This window comes from Rhipicephalus microplus, chromosome 1 (assembly GCF_043290135.1).
Source record: "Rhipicephalus microplus isolate Deutch F79 chromosome 1, USDA_Rmic, whole genome shotgun sequence".
Taxonomy (NCBI): Eukaryota; Metazoa; Arthropoda; class Arachnida; order Ixodida; family Ixodidae; genus Rhipicephalus; species Rhipicephalus microplus.
In genome coordinates, this window is record NC_134700.1 from 229,938,548 (window position 1) to 229,962,260 (window position 23,713).

Below are 23,713 nucleotides of genomic sequence, written 5' to 3' on the forward strand. Positions count from 1 at the left end.
ACTGATTTTCAGGACTATAATAAAGTACTTCAGCCATATCATTGATTACGGCGTTTCTCATAATCACATAGTGGTTTTGTGACGTTAAACCCCCCGAATCAATCATGAATGGTTCTATTTATCTCTATTTACAGCAGCACAGATCGTGCTTTCCGGGGACCTTTAGAGCAGTTAAAACAACACGCATCGCGTGTTGTATTTTCAACGATAATGTACAATTCAACATACAACAAACACGCAATACACTATCGTGAATGTCAGACATGTACGCGTTTACTTGTATAAATGTCAGCTGTGGCTCGATTTAGTTACCTTTAGTGTCACTGTGAAGGCCAAATTTTACGAACTTGTACGAAGCTTTATGGAGGTCGTATCGCAATAAGTAAATTGGCGGTAGGCGGTTCTCGAAGCACTCCATCAAGAAATGTCTGGTTACTTATATGGCTCCTACCATGGATTCTGCAATTAAAGGAGAACGATGGCGAAGTGTCGTCTGATCCCCCCCGAGTGGGTATGAGACATGCTAGAAGCAACAACAAGTTTCAGTTTACCATGGACGGCTTATATTCGTAGCAGCATAGCAACTTTTGCACGCTTAGGTGGTTGTCGTCCATGGCCAACGTTGTCAATGGCTGTAACGTAAGTGCACTTGTGGCCTAATTTGCAGAGTACATTAAGAAAGTCGTCCTAAACTATTTTGAACTATTCGAACTATTTGAACAGACATGCACTAATGTTAGCAACGCATCTGGACACAGAGAAAGAAAAAAAACGCCATCTCCCTCGAAATGGAACCCTGTGTAGATGCGAAGCAGCGAGCGCTAATGCTTACGCAGGCCACGATGCTGATGCTCATTGAGGCGTTGCGCAGGAGAGAAACCTAGGAAGGTGAAAACCACGCAATGGTGCACCGATGTTTCCTGCAGGAACATGCCAATAGCTGCTAATGGGCAATGAGAAAGAGGACTCTGGCGGGGTACAGAGACCCACCGTACGCTTTTAGATAACGTGTGCGCTGTGAATTTGTATTGTTCAACAACGTACAAGAGAGATCTCCCACCAGCACTACTTTGGAGGTCCAGGTCCAGTGCCTATGATACTAGGTGGCCAGCGAACGGTTGTGCTGCGCGAGCAGTCGGTTTTTTTCAATCAAGAAATCCAAAGTCCGTTTCTTCGTACGTGTGTGGCTCCATGTACTTATTGTGATAACCCACCTTAACGTGGTGACGCCCAAGGGACGGCTTTGAGCTCTCCCATATTAGAGTACCAAGTACTCTAAATTGTTAACCACTTTTTTCAAACACACAAGCTCGTTAGTAGATGCTGCCTGCGTCGACGTTGCGAGGCGAGAGAGAAGGAGCGAAAGAGAAACATGGCGCGCATGCGCAATAGGGGTGTTATCTCCGCTGCGAGGGATGCTTAGGAGAGAGAGGGAAGTGAGAGAGGAGAAAACAAGTGGAGAGAGTAACGCGCAGACGTTGGAGAGAGGGAAGGAGAAGAGTTGCGCTGGCGTAGTGTGAGTGCGGACGCCGCCGACGCCGCGGGACATAGGCACGAGCAAGAGAAGCTTCGCATCTAAAATTCATGCCATCTTTCACTGGTCGTTTCGGAGCGCTCCGAAACGACGAGTCAAAGATGGCATTAGCAAGAGAGACGACGCATAGTGGCGTTCGAAGGGATCAGGTTAGTTAGAACGGCGCACCAAGAGGGCGCAAAAAGAGATAACCTTAAGAAGAAAAGCTCGGGGCGTAGGGGTGTTACGGCTCGCGATAATTTCGAAGCTAGCCTGCTCCTTACGAACAATTTCGGAAGAGGAGACTAATAGCGACTTTTATGAGGTAATTAGCTTGCCGAAGATGGCAGATAGGAGCGGAAGATGTCGAAATATATTGAAGGTCCGAACGCCATGTCGGAGCTCTGTGAGGACCACAAGAAGACAGGCTCTTTATAAATTGACGGTGATCTAATGACCTCGTTGTCCTCCGCGAAGGCACAGTATATTTACAGTGCTCGGCTGCTGACACAGAAGACACGTATTCAATCGCAGGCTCAGCGGCCGCGCTTTGATGCGGGCGAAACTCCTAAGACTCGGGTACATACATTTAGGTATGGTAAATTACCCCGGGTGATCGAAATTTGCGAAACTTCATGTGGCATGGTTCATAGTGATGTTAGGGCTCAGCATAGCCACCCTGAAAATTGGCGCATTTCTGGGCCCCAGCAGGAATCGAACCCAAGCATTCTGCGTGGCAGTCAAGCATTCTACCATAGAGCTACACCACGTCTTGGAACTACTTTTCAAATTGTCGCTAATCTTTTTTTTTCTTCTCCCTTAACTTTTCCATAGCAACAAAAATCAGCGCAGTCTTCTGTAAGCTGCGAAAGCAAGGTCACAGCAAAGGTGCTTGGCACCTCACTGGAGTTGTCATGGCTAGGTATCTACCCACTCATCTGTATCTTTGGCACTCGTTGTTATACTATACTATGCGTGCTTAAGCCTGCTTTCTCCTGTAGATAGTGCGTCGCGCTAAATAAACTCCCACGGCTAACCCCTGTGATGGTTGCCGCCAATGCGTTGGCAGCAAAGGGGATGACGTTTCGGCTTCTCTGGTTAACTATCAGTATTCAGCGCTGTGGCGGTGATTTTAATTGAGGAATCAATCATTCCTGAGTCACCTAATTATTGACAAAATCTTTTCGCATCGATCCAGAAGTTGGCTGAAAAGAGGACAAGTGCCTGCATATTGTAGTTTAAGAAAAAGTCTGTTTTGCAAAAAAAAAAAAACACTCTGCATTACATCATAATCTCTCTGCTGTAAAGAAGCGCCCTGGTTCTTCGAGCGTATGTTTTGTTCACTTCAGTACATTGCATAAATATGCACGTTAACTCGTGCACACCTGCGAAATGACGGTGCGCTTATGCTCCTCACGGTTTCAGAGAGGAGCGAGCACCGTGAAGTATAGAGAGTCCTCATGCTTGAATGCACTTAGTAGTTCAGGTAAGCTTGCGCTTGTCACGTCTGTAAGACAAGTAAAGATATGCACTACGTTAACGCTTTACTGTCTGTAGTTCTTGCGAAACCGTCCGTAATTGAGTTGGAGGGCAAATCGCGTGAGAAGGCATGCTGCAGGGAGCAAGCAAGCGATCGCCCGACGCGGTAGCGTGAATCTCCGGCTAATTGCGTTTGCTATGCAGTGCTCTGCTTGGTCCTTTGCGCCAATGCAAGGCGTCGGTGCGCGTGTAGGAGCACGCACACGACGACACTGTGGTGGCAGAAAGGACCCGGCAGATACATTAATTATAGAGTGATAAGATAAAGATATATATTCATGAAACCTTCTTACCCTCTCATACTAATCTTGGGCTTACCCCAAGTTAAGGGGGCGATCACGATAGCACTCGGACGTGAGCACATAGACAGAAAGACAGATAGATAGATAGGTCTACGAAATGCCACTAGCATCCATCCATCCCATCCCATCCCATCCCATTCCATTCCATCCCATTCCATTCCATCCCATTCCATTCCATCCATCCATCCATCCATCCCATTCATTCATTCATTCATTCATTCACTCATTCATTCATTCACTCATTCATTCATTCACTCATTCATTCATTCACTCATTCACTCATTCATTCATTCATTCATTCATTCATTCATTCATTCATTCATTCATTCATTCATTCATTCATTCATTCATTCATTCATTCATTCATTCATTCATTCATTCATTCATTCATTCATTCATTCATCCATCCATCCATCCATCCATCCATCCATCCATCCATCCATCCATCCATCCATCCATCCATCCATCCATCCATCCATCTATCTATCTATCTATCTATCTATCTATCTATCTATCTATCTATCTATCTATCTATCTATCTATCTATCTATCTATCTATCTATCTATCTATCTATCTATCTATATGCTTGTGGTATTTCGTAGATCTCGTCGTGTGAATGTTATCTTCTGTAGAAGACAACTTTCGCTTGTGCTTAGTCGCTCTTTTGGGTTTGAGCTCGGCCAAGTTGTTAGGTCGTTGGTATACATGCACACGCGCTGATTGCAGAATTAAACGCGTAGACGAGAGGTAACAGTTTAGCGAAGAATGGCGTGAGGTTTTTTTTTTCATCTGGAGCACTCTCAAAACTAATTTTGACAATCTAGTGTTCATTAACATGGGCTGGCATCGCACAGCACGTAAACATCTACCATTTTTCCGCCATCAAAATTCGACCGCCGCGACCGGGATGCAACTTGCCGCAACAGCCGAGCACCTCAACCAGTGTTTCACCGCTGCGGACAGTTTTCAGAGTACTTGGTAACGGCAGGTTCAGCCTTTGTTTCCCCTCCAACACAGAACGTTCCCGATCCGGGCTGCAGTTCTTTCGTCACATCCCGGTACAGCACCAATCGGTCCTGTAGGCTTTGTGATTAGGAAAGCCCCATTCCTTTTGCAAAGGAACAAGAAAAAAAGAGAGAGAGAAAGCTCTCTGATATAGCTGTCTGTGCGCGTAGGCAATGAACAAACAAACCATCTCACGCTCAAGAATGGCAATTCATGTCTCCGCAACTTTGTTGATAGCGATATTATATGTTTTATTTCCTGCCCGTTTCCCGGCTTCCGTCCTCCACTGCATCTCACCTCATGCATACATGAACGAAGATGCCTTCTTTTGGCCACCCCTTCCTTTTCTGCACAGCACTGCGGTTTTTCCTTCCGAATGGCCGATGGGCGAGTTAGGTGCCCCATCGCATCGCCACAAGCGGAGCGGAAACGTTGCAGGATCGCCACGAGAGGACGTGCATAATTAAGGGCATGGTCACCCCCCCCCTCTTTATTCCGACACAGCAGTTTGATATCTGTTTTTTGCTTATGTATTTTTTGGCCTGCCAATGGCAAGCAGCCGCGTTGCGCCTCAGATACACAGGAAGTAGGCACAGCTGCACCAAATTGCGCGAATGCATGAGTCGTTAGAAACTTGCCGCCCCATGGGACGCAAGTCGACCAGCTAGTTAGGTTGTTTGTTTTTGCGCGTAAACGTCTGCGATTTCGATTGCACTCGTTGGATGGGTTTTCTATCGAAGACTTTGAAGATGGGGTTTCTGTGGCGCATGGACGAGGTGATTAAGTAATGATGATATTCCGTTCGTAAGAGAATGGAAAATGAATGCACGCACGTCGATAAATATGGGTAGAATTCAGAAAGTCTTGCATTCGTAACTACTACTCGCCAACGGCTTGCAAAGCTTGGCACTAGAGTTGGCTGAATTGCGAAGCCGAAGGTACTCTTATAGTGAATACGAGCGAAGAAGCGAAAATGCCCGCTATACGAGGGAAATAAGAAATAAAGGAGCAAATCAAGGGCTCCGTTTTCTGTTTTAGACACATTATAAAGAGAACTAACAGACAATGATGCTAGGGAAAGCATAGGGTTTGTTATAGTATGAATTGTACAATGTGAATTTGAAGAAAGAAAAGTGGAAGGAAGGGTAACTTGCATCTGGCAAGGAACGAACCTGCGACCTTTGTATAACGCATACGATTGTCTGGGCGACAACGTGTCGACGATGTCGCTGGCCTATGTTAAAACAAAAAACCATGCTAACAGAAAACTGTACAATTATAAAAAAGCCAATCTCGATTGTATAAATCAAGCATTACAGGCTTATTTAGTAGTGTTCGAAACGGAAGCCGAGTGTAGGAGTGTGGACGGGCTGTGGCGGTTATTTAAGCAGAAAATACTCGAATTACGTGAGCTGTTCGTCCCAACTTGGGTGTTGACGGCGAGACAGGGTAGAAGCAAGCCTTGGTTTACGAAAACCTTGCGCCAGCTCACACAAAAAAGACAACGAACTTATCGCGCTTATTGCAGAAAACCTTCAAAAGAGACAGAGAAAAAACTGAAAGAAATAACTCGTGAAGTTAAAGAAGCAACACGCATTGCCAAAGACAGTTATTCGGGAACTATTCAAACAAGACTAAAAGATAAACCGAAAGTGTTCTGGAAGCACGTGAAGCAGAATGGCAAGGATGTTGTAACTATCCCTCCACTCGTGTCTGGTGACGTCATTGTTCGCGAAGACGCTGACAAGGCAGAATGCTTTAACGCCTACTTCTGCTCCGTCTTCACTCCTGCAGTAATGCCTTCTGAAGACGTCTCACCGGTACTTGAAACGATAAGCGACATGGATGATGTTGTCATATGTACACACGGCATTGAATCGTTGCTTCGAAGGCTCGACTCTTCTAAAGCGTGTGGTCCTGACGACTTACCCAATTTCCTGCTTAAATCATGCGCTGAATCGATAGCAAAGTACTTGAAAGTTATATTTGATATGTCACTACTCGAAGCTTCTCTTCCTGATGATTGGAAAGCAGGTATTGTGGTCCCTATTCATAAGTCCGGCCCTAGAAGCGACGTTTCAAACTACCGCCCGATATCGCTGACATCCGTTGCATGTAAAATAATGGAGCACATTCTATTCGCGAGTATTGTAGCTCACTTGAATACTCATTCTGCGATTACGTCAGCCCAACATGGATTTCGTAAAGGTTTTTCCTGTGTTACCCAATTACTGGAATTCACAAATGATATTGCATCTGCATTAGATAAACGGCTTGCGGTTGAATGTATTTTCCTCGATTTCAGGAAAGCTTTCGACACAGTACCCCATTCATTACTCATTGAAAAGATGCTCACATATAAAATAAATCCGGCGGTTGTCTCATGGATTAAAGAATATCTAACGTTACGCCGGCAATTCGTGGTTGTAAATGGGGTTCGGTCACGGGCACAAAGCGTTTCATCTGGTGTACCCCAGGGCTCCGTCCTGGGACCTTTGCTGTTCTTATTGTACATCAATGATATTGGCGACGGTTTGACATCGCAGTTGAGGCTGTTTGCAGATGACTGTGTGGTTTATAGGATCACTAACGGTACGGAAGACCTCAACCTGATTCAGCAAGACCTCGATCGAATCAGCACATGGTGCACTAGGTGGCGCATGCAGCTAAACCTCACGAAAACTGTCAATATGACATTCACTCGAAAGAAGAACCCTCTAAATTACTGCTACACCCTGAATAACATTGTAATTGGTAAAGTAACCGAATTTAAATACTTAGGTGTTTGGTATACCCCAGAATTATCGTGGCAGAAGCAGGTTAACTACGTAACCGGAAAGGCGGGAAAAATGCTGGGCTTCATTCGCAGGAACTCTGGTGCATTCAGTCAGTCCACACGTGAGCTACTCTACAAGACGTACGTGAGGTCCGTCCTCGAGTACGCTTGTGTAGTGTGGGACCCTACGACGGCGCGCGACGTTAGTAAACTTGAAAGAGTTCAGAATCTCGGTGCGAGGTACGTGTCCCGTCAATACACAATTAATTTCAGTGCAACAAGAACTAAGGAAGAACTCAAATGGGATACCCTGGTAGAACGACGCAGAAAGCTGCGCCTGAAGCTTTTTCATTCCATTTACTATGGTACGATTAACATACAGAGAGACATGTATATAACACCGCCTAACTATAGGTCCCAACGCGTGGACCATGAGCGAAAAAAAAAAGTAAGAGAGGTTCTATGCCGCACGGAACTTTTTAAGAAATCTTTCTTTCCAAAAACAATCCACGACTGGAATAGGTTACCTGCTGACATCGTCAACGTAGTTTCGAATGAGATGTTTTTTGCCCTGCTGAAATGATTGTTTCTTTGATCTTTTTAAGACGTACTGTATGTATTACTGTTCTTATCTTTTGTTCTTCTTTTCTTTTGTCCTCACACTGTATGCAGAAGGGAATTGTGGCTATACTCCGATATCAAATCACTTATTCTTCCTGTTGAAGTGACTCAACCTTGTAGTGTTCTTGTTTCTCACATATACTGCATACTGCTGTGAATAACTTATGTTGTCGATCTGCTGTAGCTGTTGTTGTTGCTATTACCGTTTTCCACGCTTTATATATGACAAAATATTGAACTGTCCAGACTGACTGTAAACCCCTCCCCCACTGTAATGCCTCTGGCGCTGTGGGTACTAAATAAATAAATAAATAGTGTTCATGCCTCCGTCCACTAATAGGGTACATTTACACATTTAAACCTGGGAGTGTTAGTAAGCGCCGCTAGTGGCCATGACGGCGAGTGCCGAACACTTTCTTTCTAACTGTAGGCGCCACGTGCTACGTGACGCCTACAGGCAGAAAGAACAAACAACAAATAAGTTCAGGTACCACCTGACACCTGTACAGGCAGAAAAAAAAGAAGAGTGTTAATCAAATGCCGTCATTTGTACTAGCAGGGCTGACAAACCTTCCCAAGTTCATATGTGCAAATATGTATACCACAATGTGGATGGAGAAATTACCACCGCTGTATGTAAAGCATTGGACGCGTTATTCAAATGTCGCATGCCTGACCCCTGCTCGCGGCAAGTTATCTTTTCGGCACTTCTTTCATCCCATTTGCATTACACCTAATACTAACAACCCCTATACTTTCCTTGGCGTCACTGTCAGTTTTAAAAGATTGAAACAGGTCATCATGCATTCGCCTAAGAGGACTCGCAAGTGAAGCCATGCTCTTCTTTCTACCTCTTAATGTTTTACTATTCAATCGGTCGTATCGATGCCGATACGACGAACCGCATTAGGGGAAAATTCCATCAGTACGAGTTGATTACACCTATGCCAATCCGCACGCACTGGAGCTCCAGTTTATTGTCCGGGGCATACAGGTTCAAGTCAAACCTGGTATCGTTTCATTGGCATATATTGAAGTTAGTTTTCTTTTTACCTCTACCATGTACTATGTCGCGTCAAGGTGTGACGCAAACGACGCGTTCAGCCGTTATCACGAGGGCGTGGATGAGCAATCCAATCGGGCACGCAGCTACACAAAACAAGGTGGGCCACAAATGACCCATTCAGGGGACACGTGTGAAAGGCGGCTCGTTAAGGCGGCCACCCTTCAAGCCATGTCTTTTTTTACTGTATTTTGTCGTGGCTTTACGTTTTCTCATAGCCTCGGTAATGTAATCACACCACGCGAAACTATTCGGACGAAGTCGAGGTACAGGATATAGCGCGGACAATACCAGCCGCTTCCAATGGTCTTCGGAAAAATAACCACGACGAAGAACAACGCTGTCGTTACTTTCCAATCCCTTTTGTTTTTGTCACGGCTGGTTTCCCCTTCTGTCTGGACGACACAAAGACGATGCCGAGAGCCCTAGGAACAGTCTTCGCACCGTTGCTTTCCGGGCTTTTACAAGGTGCTTTGTCGGCCGCGTTCGAAGCGGAAACTTGATTTGTCGCCAAGGTGCCCGGCAACCGCACCCATACAGTTGGCGAGGGAACCTTGTAAATTGAATTTATAGGTCCGCTCGCCACCACCGGGGCGAAGTAGCATGCTGATGTTGATGGTCGCGTTCTCATTATTTCTGTTCAACAACTGTTCCTTTCATTATATGGCGCAGCCCACAAAATTTCTTGCGGAAAGTCATGTGGTCAAACAAACATACGGGACAAACTATACGAGGCATATTCTTTTCTAGTCTTCTAGATTCCACCATCATTTTCCTGGTGTGCCCCGCCGCGGTGGTCTAGTGGCTAAGGTACTCGGCTGCTGACCCGCAGGTCGCGGGTTCGATTCCCGGCTGCAGCGGCTGCATTTCCGATGGAGGCGGAAATGTAGGCCCGTGTACTCAGATTTGGGTGCACGTTAAAGAACCCCAGGTGGTCAAAATTTCCGGAGCCCTCCACTACGGCGTCTCTCATAATCAAATGGTGGTTTTGGGACGTTAAACCCCACAAATCAATCAATTTTCCTGGTGTGCAAACAGGGCACTAATATTCAGGTAATTTTTCCTTCTCGTTTTAAATAGGGTTTCAAAAATAAATGAAGCCTTTGAAAGCATTCAAAACTCTGGATAGCGACTGACTAGTAAGTGTCCAAATTTTGCATATTATCAGAAACTCTGACGTTAAGGAAACGGCATGTCGACAAAGATCGTGGACTGTGTCGTCAGAAAGTGGTTACTAATCAATACTCACTTGATTTTTGTGGTCGACATGAATAGTCGCACTACTGAAGGCTGGTCGGACTTCGAGCATCTCGTTAAAGGGACAAGGGCAACTATTAAGTCGACGTTGATTGTTGAAATAGCGGTTCAGAAACCTTGATGCGTTACTTTTGTGCCAAGGAAGGGCTTATTTTGGAATAAAATTACGTTTTAGTGGCGCGCATCGGGTTAGCGCACTTCAAATTACCCGCCTCAAGAAGCGACTGACTCATCTCACTATTGTCGTGCACAACGTTGCCCGGCTTTACTGCGCGGTCGCCGACACTAGTAGACAGAACGAAAGCAGCGGGAGCCACGGCAGCAACAACAGCCATTGATCAAGTTCCTGTCATTGGCTCCGAGATGGCAGATGTGTTTTGGTTCAAGTGTGTCCTGCTAGACGGCATGATCTGTCCAGTGTAACCATGCAAAAATTTTTGAACCACTTGCACCATTCCCCACAATAACGTCCGGCGGTTCTTTTTTTCCCTGAACCACACAGAAACGAACAAGCAATATTATATTGCGTCTCTTGATGCACGGAAGATTCTTTATTTAGTGCAGCTATATCGATTACTAGTGATTAATTGTAGGCAGTCCATCTGATATCATCGGTGTCATTTTGAGAATGTCCTACTGCGGCGCTTGTATTGTTCTGCATTTACCTTAATTTCTCGGTAAGTAGTAAGGCACTACTGTTGATAATGTTGTCGTTTTAGATGTTGATTGATTGATTGATTGATTGATTGATTCATTGATATGTGGAGTTTAACGTCCCAAAACCACCGTTTGATTATCAGAGACGCCGTAGTGGAGGGCTCCAGAAATTCCGACCCCCTGGTGTTCTTTATCGTTTCAGATGTTGTCATACATTGAGCTTTCACTCTGACGTAAATTGTTATTCGACTCTAGTGTCCCTTCAAATGAGCAGTATTAGTAGGATAATAAGAGAAAGGCTAGTAGGTTAACCATGATGAGTGGTAACGAGAATAATAGGAGGGAAAGGTAAAAATGAGGAAAGTTGGAAACACGCACGCGCACAAATGAAAAAAAAAGTTGATTATGTGGTCCATTGCATGAGGTGGTATACAAATTACAGGATATCGAGAATATATAGGACACATTACAGCTTACATGTGACCTGATACTTCTGCTCAGAAGCCCGTAGAAGTGTTGTACGCTTTAGGCGTACGACTTCACTGCTTCAGGCGTTTCTGCTCTCTAACGGTAGCTAAGTTTTCCTTTGGTGCTTTTGCATCTGCACTATTTACCCGAAGTGTGAATTGGTAAAGTAACCACGTTAATCAATGCAATAAGTGTTTTGTCATGCTTATATTTGCAGGTGACGGCCACCGTGGGGGTTACATCTGAAGCCAAAAATGCATTGGGGTTCAGTCTGCTTAGTCATCGGTGCGGTTGCATCACAGCTTGCTGATGGGTAAGATATATTACTAGATTGAATTGATCTGCCACGAGCTAACTGCAACATCATGCCACACTTGTCACTTTGAATAGCGTTAATCATCTACAAAAGCGAAATGGTACAACTTTCGGTGGTGTAAGATAAACGTTGCTGGGCTCACTGATGGGGTATAGTCTCTCAACAGAGGGCACCTTCAAGAGCTGGTGCGTTATTAGGAGCGCTTAGGTACAGTACGAGATGTAGGCATTCTATAAACCCTTCATGTAATCAATAAGACGTGTGAAGTGTAAGTTTTTGTCAGTGTTTGTAGAGGCAATTGAGGAACCGAAGGTGCCTGGGGAAGAGACGTTTAACAAAAAGGAAAAGAAAGTTAATGTATCCAAGCCTAACACAGCCCTTCCAATGGGAACATACCTACCTTGTTGCCTACTGCTTTCTGTGTCTCCATGCTGAACTAAAACTGCATATTCATACAAGTATGGCAAGTTCACAACCTAAGTTGCTCTCTGTAATTGTAGAAAACTGATCGTATGTGTCTGTCAAAACAATATTCTTCGTTACTGTACCTCAGCTTCCACGATTCGGCTTTTCTTCGCTTCGCGAATGTTTTTTTTTATCTTTCATTTTTTCTTGTGCAGCGGGTACATCTTCACGGCGCCAAAAATACTGCGTAGCGAAACGGACGCCATGTTCCGGCTAACGCTCACCGACGTCAAAGAAGACGGCAAGGTGACAGTCCGGCTCCTCAAGTACAATAACGACAGCATCGTCTTGGCCGAACAAGAGTACGACATTAAGAACGGTATGTTCGGTTCTCTTTTCCATTGTAATTATTTGCAATCTCGGCCTTCTAATTGCCCGCATGACCTGTCTTACTTTCATCATAAAAGTTAACGTTGAAAACATTGTCCTTTTCTAAAAAAAAACAAAAAAGAGCAGGAGCCTAAGTATGTTTGGCATGGATGTAAGCAAACATCAAAATAAGATAATTTACTATTTCCTTAATGTGCTCTGAACGATGATGTTTTTTTTATGACACACGCGCTATTCATTGACTGTTCAGGCACGGCACAGCCCTTGTGCCTACGCTGTTGTTAGGTTACCATAATGAACAGCTTACCTTACCGTAATGAACAAAGTCCTGCGCGTCATTTATAATCGGTTCTCTAGATAACTTGAGGCCTTGCGTCGAGCACAAAAATTGTTTATCCAGTGCGTTTTTGGGAAGCCTATACTTAGCGTTATACCCAGATGACTGCAAGTTGAAGAGACGTGCGCGCTACCTACATACTTCGAGTTAAGGAAAATCCTACGTGGGCATCGGGGAAGATTCTGCTTTCACACCGCAGGATGTAACCAACAGATCAACCTGTTTGAATGCAGCCACTTATTCTCGCTCGGCGGCTGCAAAACGTCGCACGGGTAGACCACTGTAGCAATGCAATCGTGCCTTGCGTAGGTGGCAATTTGTGTGTACCCTGTTTACGTTAAACTGACAACCACCACTCTGAAAACCAAAATGGTCATGGTGGAAACCAGCTCTGCACGCCAAATACCAAACAACCCCACACAAATGAACAAGTAGACGAGTCAGCGAGAGAGGTGATAAGATAGCGTTTGCGGAATTCTTCTCGTCACAGCAGCTCACCGCTTCGGTACTCCGAGAAAGGTTTGCTTCGCTCCACTTCCTGTTTATCGAGATACTTCCTCGGAAGTGGTTTTAGCTTTCGGAAAGGCAACGATGAACTCTAGAGTCCCTTCTTTGTGTCACGCCCCAGCGTCTTTCGTTCCTCTTCAGGCACTCCCTGCCATTTACTTCAAAGAGCTTAAAACTGTCTTTATGACGCCGCCTAACGGGCCTTGGGTGCACTGAAAAGCAAGTAGATGATAGGATTAAAACAGGGTGCCTTTCTTGTATTTTTCTTTTCTCTGCAAGCTCTCTCTCTGTATGGCTAAACTGCTGCAGCCTTTCTATCAAGTCTCAAAGTTCGGTTCTTTTTCCCCACCCTCCTTGCCCTATACGTCCGTTATTTTATTTTTTTTTTCAAATAAAGTTGGAACAGTGAACAGAGGAGACTGAAGAGTAGCGGGAAGCATGGAGGCACTCCGTCGACGAAACTGTGGTTATCTTTCCAGATGTACACTCGGCTGTTGTACTACACGTCGATTTAGCAATAACACGAATGCTTTGACAGCAAGTTTCAACACTGCTGATAACAAGTCCGCGGCTTCTCGTCACGCGTGACCAGTCGTCAACAGAACGCATTGTAACGCAACTCAACCTCGCTGCTGATAACCAGTCCGCTGTTTGTTGCCGCGCATGACTATAGTCGTCCACACAACGCGTCGTAACGCAATGCAACCTACCACTAGAGTGTGCTAGAACAGGGGAAAGCCCTGAATGCCCGCCGCACCTAGGTAGTGCCAGAAACATGATGTCATCATTTGAATTTCATTTTCTCGAGTCTTATTGAGCCATATCGTATATTATTTTTTTTCAGAAAAAGCACTAAACAGCTTACATCGCCTTCCTTGTGTTACATCTCAAACATTAGGCGCTCTTTAAACATGTGGCTCGTTGGCACTATCTCAGAGTAAATTTCGCACGCAAAAGACTAGTTTGTGTTGCACTCACAAGTATAGTTGTAATGTAGGACTTAGGGAATCGAAAACGTAGGTGTTCTACACCCATCCCGTATAAGTGAATCTAAGCTTGATATACGTCTGTGAAATAATTAACTGGGAAGACTGAGTAAAATAAGTAATCAAATACGAAAGCTGTGCTTTGCCATGACAGTAAAGTGAGGACGACCAGAAGTCGACACGAATTAACTGCTCAACAACTATTCTTTCTTATTTTACCCTTTTTTTTGTAATGGAGACTCCACACAGGAGCGGATGTGGGACCACCTGGCAGCAACTTTTGTAGCGGTTTTTTTTTTCGAGCATTTGTACTAAAAGCGTAGCCCGAACAAGTTCAACCGGCTTGTGCTGCTGTGATCGGCAGCCTGCAGTGTGTTGTTTTTGGGTTGTACGCGGCTCTGTATAAATGGGGCAGGGGTAAAATACTCGCTGGTGCTGTAATTGGTAGTCTACAATTTCTCGTTTTAGAGTTGTGCGCAGCTCCACCAAAATGGTGCAGTATCATATGCCCACTTCTCACTCAAGAGGTCCGGGTGTGAATCGCGGCTGTAGATTTTTTTTTATTTTAGTGTCACCTATTATAGCTGTATTGGTTTTCTCTTATTTTATAGCCAAAATTTCATCCAGTTCCACTTATAAAGATGCACTTAACTAAGTGATTGTGTCAAGGACGCGAGTTGGGCTAGTTTGTGTGAATCAACATCAGACATAAATACCCGGTGCAAAAAAAAGTGGGTGGACAAGGTGACGTCTTCATACTGGACGTGGTGCCACATTGTGCTGTGGTTACTGTGTCTATTGCCTTTTTTGGTACTAATTAGCTATGTCATAAGCTAAGTAACCAGCCAAGGGAAAAAAAACCCCTTGTAAATAAAAGATTGATTTCAGCCACCATAATACAATGCATATCAGCGAGGAGTTTGCTTCACTGAACAGGACTGAGTGCGATTTTCAGAAAAATAACAGGTTTTAGGAACAAAATACTGTATCCGCCATGCTTATTGATTTACTGACTATTGATTATCTAGAAGCGAGAACCATTCAGTGACCGAACCCACAAATATTTATCTTACTAGCGGCTCTTTGCCGTTTGTCGTTCACCTTTGTTAATGCTATGTCCAGCATCCGGGTTCAGCTTCCGGAGTGGGGATCCGGCTTTTGTGATTAAATATCACGCAGTGAGTTCTGTAAGTACAGGCTCAGGAATTCTGCATTCGTAAACATATGTGTGGCAGACGTCAGCGGCAAAAACTTGTGTTGATCTTGCCGCTGGACTCTGCCAACGCGAACTTTGTCGATGTTTTAACATTACTGCCAGTCAAATACGGCTGATAAGCTACGTTTGAAACTGACGGAAATTCAAATCGTTGTTTTAAGAAGTACGTCTGCTGCCATCTCAACCTACAATCAGATGTATCGCAGTGATGTTCTGGCCCTATGTGAAAGAAAATTCGTGGTCAAGCTGCATGCTTCAAGAGTTAAATATATAGAAAAATGACACGTCTCTTAACAACCGCAATTACTCTGTGAGAACTTTAGTTCTAAAATTACGGTATTTATTATAGATACGATCTTCCTCTAAAGGATTTATACACTATTGTCTCTGGAGTAATACGCATATCTTAGACACTACATTTTGATATGTTCTGCAACTGTTAATACTTTGGTACTGTTCATTGCACAAGATTGTAGTCAGCATTATTTATGCCTCATTTTCGCGTTGTCCAACGCGGCATAGTCAGTTCATGCTTAATTTGGTTGACCTGTTCTTCTACTTCTTTTAAAAAGCTTGCATTCATTTTAACCTAGGCCTTCTTTTAACAAAGTGGCGGCTGTTGTAGGCCCGTTCGCGTTATGTGACGTGCCATTGCTAATATCGTAGACAATGTTTAATGTTAGAAGCTTAGTGCTAAAACAAGATCCAGACCAGCGAAACGTTGCACGAAAATTTTGGAGATTGTGGAGACGATTAGGCAGGTAGGAACAAAAACTTCCCACAAAAATTTACACTGTATGCAATGACGTTAAAAGCGCCAGCCCAGGCCCAGCAGGGCTACGTTTTTCAGAACTTGTTCCCTTGTGCCCTTACCTACGTCTCAATTATGCGACAAAAAAAAAAAGAGAAACTTTTTCTGGACGTCTATCAAATGCCTTATACCATGAGCGCGCAGCCTTAATAAACGATGATCCCAAAGTGAACCTGGCGACTAAATTTATACACGGTTTGAAATGCAGCCAGCACAACAAAATGGAGGCTTTGCGAGATAGGCGGAAAACGTCCGGCTTTCGTTCTACATTGCCTCGCGTGAAAGATATTTCACTTACGGCGTAAATTATGGCTGACGCGAGCCAATTCGTGGCTTGCCTTTGTTAGACGTTCCAGGTTTCTTTTTTTTTTTTAGCAGATTTAATCTAGCTCGTCGGGACGCTCATAATCTCCGAGGCATTTGAGGCTTAGCGCTCGTTTTTGGCGGCCTTTGAACGATATTAAAAATGCAGCCTTGGTATAATGAAGAGAAACGTCCGAAAAAGGGCTTCCTGTTAAGGCATGTATGCAGCACTATTAAAATAAATCTTTTAACAAGTAAGAAAGTATTCACACGACAGCTTCTTACTTGCGCGTGTGTCCTCTTTCTAAAGTTTGTTCGCAGAACATCAGACGCTTCACTTTAGCTCGTTTGTGAAGTTAGGCTGACTTGTTAGTATACGCAACTATTATTGTTCTTTGTTTTTTTATGATGTACTTATCGTGACACAGTTTATCTCCACAACGCCTTTTCCTCATCACCGACTGTATAGGAGCCTTCCTCGTGGGTGCGTTAGTGTCAGCCTTGAAACTTGTTCTCTATGTGTAATAACACGTTCGATAATTAGTTCGCATTTACACCTGACGTCATAAAGCGTGGTTTTGGAAACGTGCTTTCTATGCGCGTACCAATCTGACATTACGTCGGCATTACGCCCTCGGCCTAGTTTTGAAGGACCTCGTGTTTCGACCACAGGGCTTAACAAACGCTACATTGGTAGGCACTTCAACTTCACAAAAGTGAAGCATAAAAACTAAGCAATGCCTACTTTCCAGTGTCGTCTACTCGTTTATTCCAGTTGCGCTGTTGCATCCAAGGCCACTACAAATATATCAACAATAGAAAAGGCTCAATAACAGATATTGTGGGCCGATCACACGGCAATATTCGAGGCGGAAATATTGGGAGCTGATGACAGCAGTGCCCTGCACATTGGGCACAATATATGCCACGTGGTTGCAATTGAGAAGAATTTAGTGGCGAAAGTGTCGAATGGATGATTTAACTATTTGAAGGAAAAATTTGTGCCGCACAAAAGCGAGTAACACTCCCAGAAATCAGCAGCAAAGGCAGAGATCACAGTCGTTGGTCATTGAAAAATTGAGTATGATCGAATGTGATGGCTGTTCATACACTGAATGAACCACCGTGGGTTCCAGTATATTCGTTAGTGCTGGCCTGCATGCGAGGTTGCACTCTATCGCGCGTGTTGTGCCTGCAATGTGATTACAGCATTGGGTAAATTTTGAGTGGCTTCTGGTAGTTTCTATGCAACAAAGCCCGGGTTTCGACGAGCGAAAACTCGTTCAACAGGCAGCCGATGAAGCCCAATCACATGAAAAGAGATAAACGGATGTTATAGTTTACGCTGATGCCAAGAAATATTGTAGATAAGCCGACAAAATTCATCACACGTGTTTGTTGAGTTTCTCCGCGTGACCGTCAGTCATGGGCAGCAACGAAATTAAATATTATTACAAGCCTAATTCGGAGCCAAAATACTTAGTTACAAACCCATGTAAGTCAGAAGTAGTTTATTAAAAACGAGTAGCAGGCTGCTATATTTTACAGAAATGACCAAATCATAGACATGCTTGATAATTCTGATGCTTTTATATACATGACTCCATAACGACTTAACGCGTAAGATATATAATTACCAACGGAAAGTCGACAGAGCCATGTGGATGATCAGATGTATTATCTGCCTCAGAACGTCTAATAAGGGACTAGCGCATTAATGTGCGCTTATGTGTGCATGAGACTTCCGCTTTTCTGAAAGCGATACCAGCGTAGAGGCGCCTTTAAACGCCACCTAAATATGATGCGCTTTTCTTCCTCGACGTCGAAACCCTAATTACTAGGAGTTCGCGTCAAAATGGCGTCACAGAAATGTTTCCATTTAGGGATAAAGAAACGTCCCACTTGCGACGACCGAAACACTTAAACTTAGTTGAATCTCAAACAATCAAACTTTGCCGCTTGCAGGTGAAAGTACTTTTCTTCCTTTCCGAGTGCCCGAGCATCTGGACAGTCAAGCCAAGATCGAAGTGAACGGAACTTTCGGAAGCTATGTATTTGGGGACAGGAAGGAAATTGACTTCCAAAAGTCCAAAAACACCATTCTTGTCCAGTCGGACAAGGCGCTGTACAAGCCAGGACAGAGAGGTATTAGGAACGTTTTCTTCATCTGCGTTCATTTGTTCATTTTTGGAAAATGATTGTCATTGTCGCTTTAAGTACATTGAAGCTGTTGCTTCCGCAAGATAGATCCTAATGAAAGAGACTACTAAATGACCCTAATAGACAATGACACCAAGGAAAGTCTGGAAGATAATAACTATTATACTTTACTGTAACTACGTCGTGTACTGGAATGAATTAAACGTCAATCGTTTGAATTCAAGTCCTACTACTTATTCTACAAGTAAAGACAGCAATAGTGTCGCGTAGGCGTTTCTTGAGTTGATTGCCTGTTAGATTGAATTAGCTGCGTCTATTAAAAAAAAGCGAGCCGAACGAAAAAAAAAATCCCCTTTCGTTCGCCCTTATAAAAACGCACGTAAAGATATATCAAAATAAGTAATTTAATTACCTTTCTATCAGTGTAACTATCACTAAATTAACTATACTATCACTGTATCTATACTAACACTAAATTGATGGAGGTATGGTGTTCTTAAGCCAATTGGTCTTAACATTTCACTTCGGTATAAAGATCCAAAGTGCTCCCTCACAAATACAAAACAATGGCGCAGCCCTAAATTTTGTCCAAAATTTATGCATGGGAAAATTGAAGCATATGCCATTTTGACGTACTATATAGCAAGTTTTGTAAGTTTTTGTTCACTATGTTCTTCCGTTTTTTTTTCTTATTCTTCAATATACGGATGACAACCTTGCGACATGTAGTATCTTTGTTTGGTAGGTTATTGAAGCTTGGGCCGCTTCCGTTCTCTCGCACACCACGTTTCTTTGATACTTTGTAGAAGGGTGAATATTTGTTGCATTTTCTAAGTGTAGGCTTTGCTGACAAAATTTATTATGTGGTTGCGCGCACAGCGCAAACGCAGAAGCTGATTAATTCTGACCTGTCGTGCATGACTAAGACGAAAAAGAGAACAACAATTTTATGACGCAACTTTCTTTTCAGTTCAATTCCGTGTTCTGCCTATCAATAACGAGCTGAAGCCTGTCACGGATGTCAAGGTAAGCTCTAGCGTATTAGTATTACTCAGCCACCCGATATTAAAAACCTGCTGTTTTCTTATGTTTTTTTTCTTTCCATCATATTGCGTGACTTATTATTAAAATATTCGTACCTAAGTTCACTGTTTGTCAAAAAGGAAAACAATATTAATTTGGGTACACACCATTACATCTTCCTTTAGGCTACCATCTACGTCACAAGCCCAAGCGACGTTCGGATAGCTCAGTGGAACGATGTCTCCTTTGAAAAAGGTAAGTTGTAATTACGCCAACTTTATAGCATTTTGAAGTGGAGTTGAAGAGATTCACAAATACTACGTGTACATGAGAGATTGTCCAGTAACAAATTCATCAAGAGAAAAAATCTTCAGCCCTCATGAAAGTGTAGAAACAATGAAGGTCTGATGCAACCAAACCAATTGGTGGCTATGAAGGCAGTCTTATGAAGACAGTGTACAAAGCCCATGTTTCTTGTACATTTTACATCAAGTCCTTGAAGTGGTGTTTTCCATCTGATCAGCTCAATTCTAACAGTTTTCTTTAGTGACTTATAGCACCACAACTAAAATTACTTCTCCGTTTGTTTGCTTTAAAATATCTCAACATCACGGTGGTCTTAATATTAACCGGGAAAACGATGTCAGGGGCTTTACAAATTCAATATTCAATCCCACTCATACATTTCGCTTTTATGCTAATTTGTTCCACGAACTATCTTTTTGTGAGCTTCAATAGTTCCACGGAAAACGCCTTTCATGTTTCAGTTAAGGTGGGAAACAGCGCGTATTCATATAACATAACTAAGGTTGGATTACGCAACCATTCGATGGTATACACAGAACACACAGGAAATGTCTACTCACAAGAAAGGGCTTTGTTGTGTGTCAATATTAAGGAGCTTTAGAATAGCGCACCGCAAGCCCTTGCGGTGCGGTCACTGCTATATACTGCACATGCATCGCACGCGAGCCACCGTTCACGTTCGCGGCCCGCCCGCAGAAAATCCGAATTAGCGGGTGGCGTGTGCGCCCTGCATGCGGCCCGCGAACGCTGCTGTCCAGGCTGTGCAGTTTTCGTGCATTTGAGTTTCCGGGGAAGCTAAAGTCCCTAAATTTTTCCCTATAAGAGGGGGCAAACGTTATTATAAAAATCATAGGGTGCCCGCTATGCCTGCAACGCCCGCAGTGCCTGCAAACGTTAATCTAAAACTCCCTATTATCGACGCCTCCCGTGTAATTGATGTGTCATGTGTCTACAGTCGTGTTTAAGGTCTTTTTGCTCAAGCCTCGCTTGTTACAGTGTACTTGTAGAAAACTACTGTTACTGCCGGTTGAAGACATTTCAAATGCGCGCACGTCTCTCTGTGTGTTGTAGGAATTGTGCAGCGAGATTTCCAGCTCACAGAAGAACCCGAGTTGGGCCTGTGGCAGATTGTCGTCGAACTTCCCACTCAGACTGTGAGGCAACACTTCGAGGTTAACGAATATGGTAAGCATGGAGGCAATGTCACCTTATTAGGTAGCGCATCGCGAATGCATGTGTACCACTAGGATATTTGATTCATTAGCACGTCAAATAGGTTGACCAGCATTCGAAATGGAGGTTACGCTCTAGCAAGTATTTTTATAATGCTAAACAGTTTTATGCCGGGCTTTATGGGTGATTGAGGGACGTCACAGTAACTACGTCACGGAAATGACCTCGATAAAGGGAGGAGGAGGAAGAAACTTTATTCAGAAAAAAAAATTTTTTTTTTTTGAAATGCAGGCAGTTTGGTCGGGCCCTCAGTCCAGGGCTCCGCTGGCACGAGCGGCTCGCTGGACCTGGTCAAGCAAAGCTATTAGGCTCTGCTTGTCCTCGTCCGCAAGCCATGCCTCCCACTGCCTGTGAAGCATGTGTGGTTGCTTCGTGATGTGTGGGCTGTCGATGTGTGTGGGCCTCTGGGTGCACTCCCATGTTATGTGGCTGAGTGTTGGTACTTGTGAACACCACGGACAGGTGTCTTTATATCTTGCGGGATATATTCTACTTAGATGGTACAAATTGGGAAAGCTATTGGTTTGTATTCGTCTCCAATCCCTGCTTTGCTGGCTATCCAAGTCCTTATGTGGAAGCCCATATTCCTTTCGTTGTTTCCTTTGTTGGAGGAGGATGTCACGCGAATTGGAAAGAGGTTCAACGTCGTGGCCTGCCGTCGCTCGGTTGGTGATGCCTCGAGCTATACGGTCTGCCACGACGTTCCCCTCCAAACCTTCGTGAGCAGGACACCATACAATGTGATGGTCTCCTGTTATGGGTTTATTCAAAAATTTATACGCTATTTTAGGTAGCGTTCCTCGGAGAAACATTCGGCATGCCGCCTGTGAATCGGAGAGCACAACCACTGATTCTCCCCTGATTTCTGCTGTGGATATGGCTATGGCTATTGCTGCCGCCTCTGCCACTCGTGTGAAACAAGTTTTAACCGACGCCATTGTGGTGTGATTTTGTGCTACAATTGCCACTACATGTGACCCTCTGCTCGCTTTACTTACGTCTGTAAAGACGGCTTCTGAGCTATTCTGAAATGCTTTGCGTAAGGAGTCTGCTCTCGCTTTCCTCCTTCCTGCGTGATACGTCGGATGCATATTTCTGGGAATAGGCGCTACAGTTAAATGTGTGCGTTTTTCCGCATCTATTAGCACCGTTTCCTCGTCACAATATAACGGTCGCAATGTATATCCCATCTTTTCCAGAATTCTTCTCCCATGATAGCTTGAATTGAGCCTTTCCTTTTGAGATAAAAGCACCGCATTCGCATACTCCTCAAAGGTATTGTATATGCCCAATTTCTCTACCCTCTCGGTTTTGGCATTTTCCGGAATCCCCAATGCTGCTTTGAATGCTTTCCTTATTATTGTGTTTATTTGCTTTGTCTCCTGGTTTGTCATTGTCTGGTACGGTAGCGCGTACGTAACTCGGCTGATCACAAATGCATGAACGAGTGCAATGGTTTCTTTCTCCTCTAGTCCCATTTCGCTATTTGCTATCCGCCTGATCATCCGGGCCACATTCGCCGTGGTTCCCCGTAGCCTTTGTAGTGTGTGTGACGTTCCCGAATTTCCTTGTATCCACATGCCAAGCACGCGTATTACATCTGCCTCCCTGATTTGTCTCCCACCCAGCAGTACTGCTACCGGTATTAAGTCCTTTTTCTTTGCGTATCTTGCCCTAATTCTAACCATTTCAGTTTTTTCCGGCGAGCATTGCATTCCTGCAGCTGTCACGAAAGCTTGTATTTTATCTTCTGCCTCCTGGAGGGCGTTTTCTTTGTCCGCATAAGAGCCACCCTTTGTCCATAAGGTGACATCGTCTACGTAAAGAGCTGCTCCTAGACCTTTTATATTTTCCAGCTCACATGCGAGCTTTCTCAGGCCGATATTAAATAGTATCGGGGATAGCATGGCTCCCTGGGGGGTGCCTCTATTTGGGTAATCGAAGGTTTCAGATGTAACCGAGCCTAAAGAAATGGTAGCTTTCCTGCTTGTCAGAAATGACCGGACATACTCATATATTCGTTGGCCGCAGTTAATCGATTCGAGGCCTTCCATTATCACCTTGTGTGATATTGTATCGAATGCTTTCTTGATATCTAGTGCTAGTACGAATTCGTCGCTTGAACCTCTGTTTGGGTTCATGACGTCATTTTGCAACAGCAGGAAAACATCCTGGGCCGATACATGTGGTCGGAAACCGAACATATTCACCGGTAGCAGACCCTCTCTTTCTACATAGTCTGTCAATCTAGTCAATATTGTTTTTTCAAAAAGCTTACCCAAGCATGAGGTAAGGGAGATTGGTCGGAGGTTCTTAATATCTCTTGGTTTCCCTGGTTTTGGTATTAACATGATGTTTGAGTCCTTCCATTCTACTGGAAGGTTTCCTCCAGCTACCCATACCTTTTCATTAAAGAAATCCGTGATTCGCCGAAGGGCCGCATCACTCAAATTTCTAAGCATAGAGTTTGTTATTTTGTCTCGTCCTGGGGCGGTATTCTTTTTGAAAGACTGGGCCG

At 44.1% G+C, this 23,713-nt stretch overlaps 2 protein-coding genes across 47 annotated transcripts in view; one reads left to right on the forward strand and one right to left on the reverse strand.

Moving 5' to 3' along the window:
• The window catches only part of LOC119159557 (alpha-2-macroglobulin-like protein 1), a 164,455-nt gene that overhangs the window by 96,856 nt on the left and 43,886 nt on the right, over positions 1–23,713 (forward strand). For all 45 annotated transcript variants that reach the window (XM_075891542.1, XM_075891540.1, XM_075891532.1 and 42 more), the window contains exons 3-8: positions 11,420–11,515; positions 12,139–12,302; positions 18,439–18,618; positions 19,604–19,659; positions 19,842–19,911; positions 21,034–21,147. In XM_075891542.1, coding sequence (XP_075747657.1) covers positions 11,457–11,515; positions 12,139–12,302; positions 18,439–18,618; positions 19,604–19,659; positions 19,842–19,911; positions 21,034–21,147 — 643 coding nt within the window. In that variant the 5' untranslated portion in view covers positions 11,420–11,456. The remainder of the gene's footprint in view (positions 1–11,419; positions 11,516–12,138; positions 12,303–18,438; positions 18,619–19,603; positions 19,660–19,841; positions 19,912–21,033; positions 21,148–23,713) is intronic.
• The window catches only part of LOC119166605 (uncharacterized), a 171,620-nt gene that overhangs the window by 93,563 nt on the left and 54,344 nt on the right, over positions 1–23,713 (reverse strand). The window lies entirely within an intron of this gene.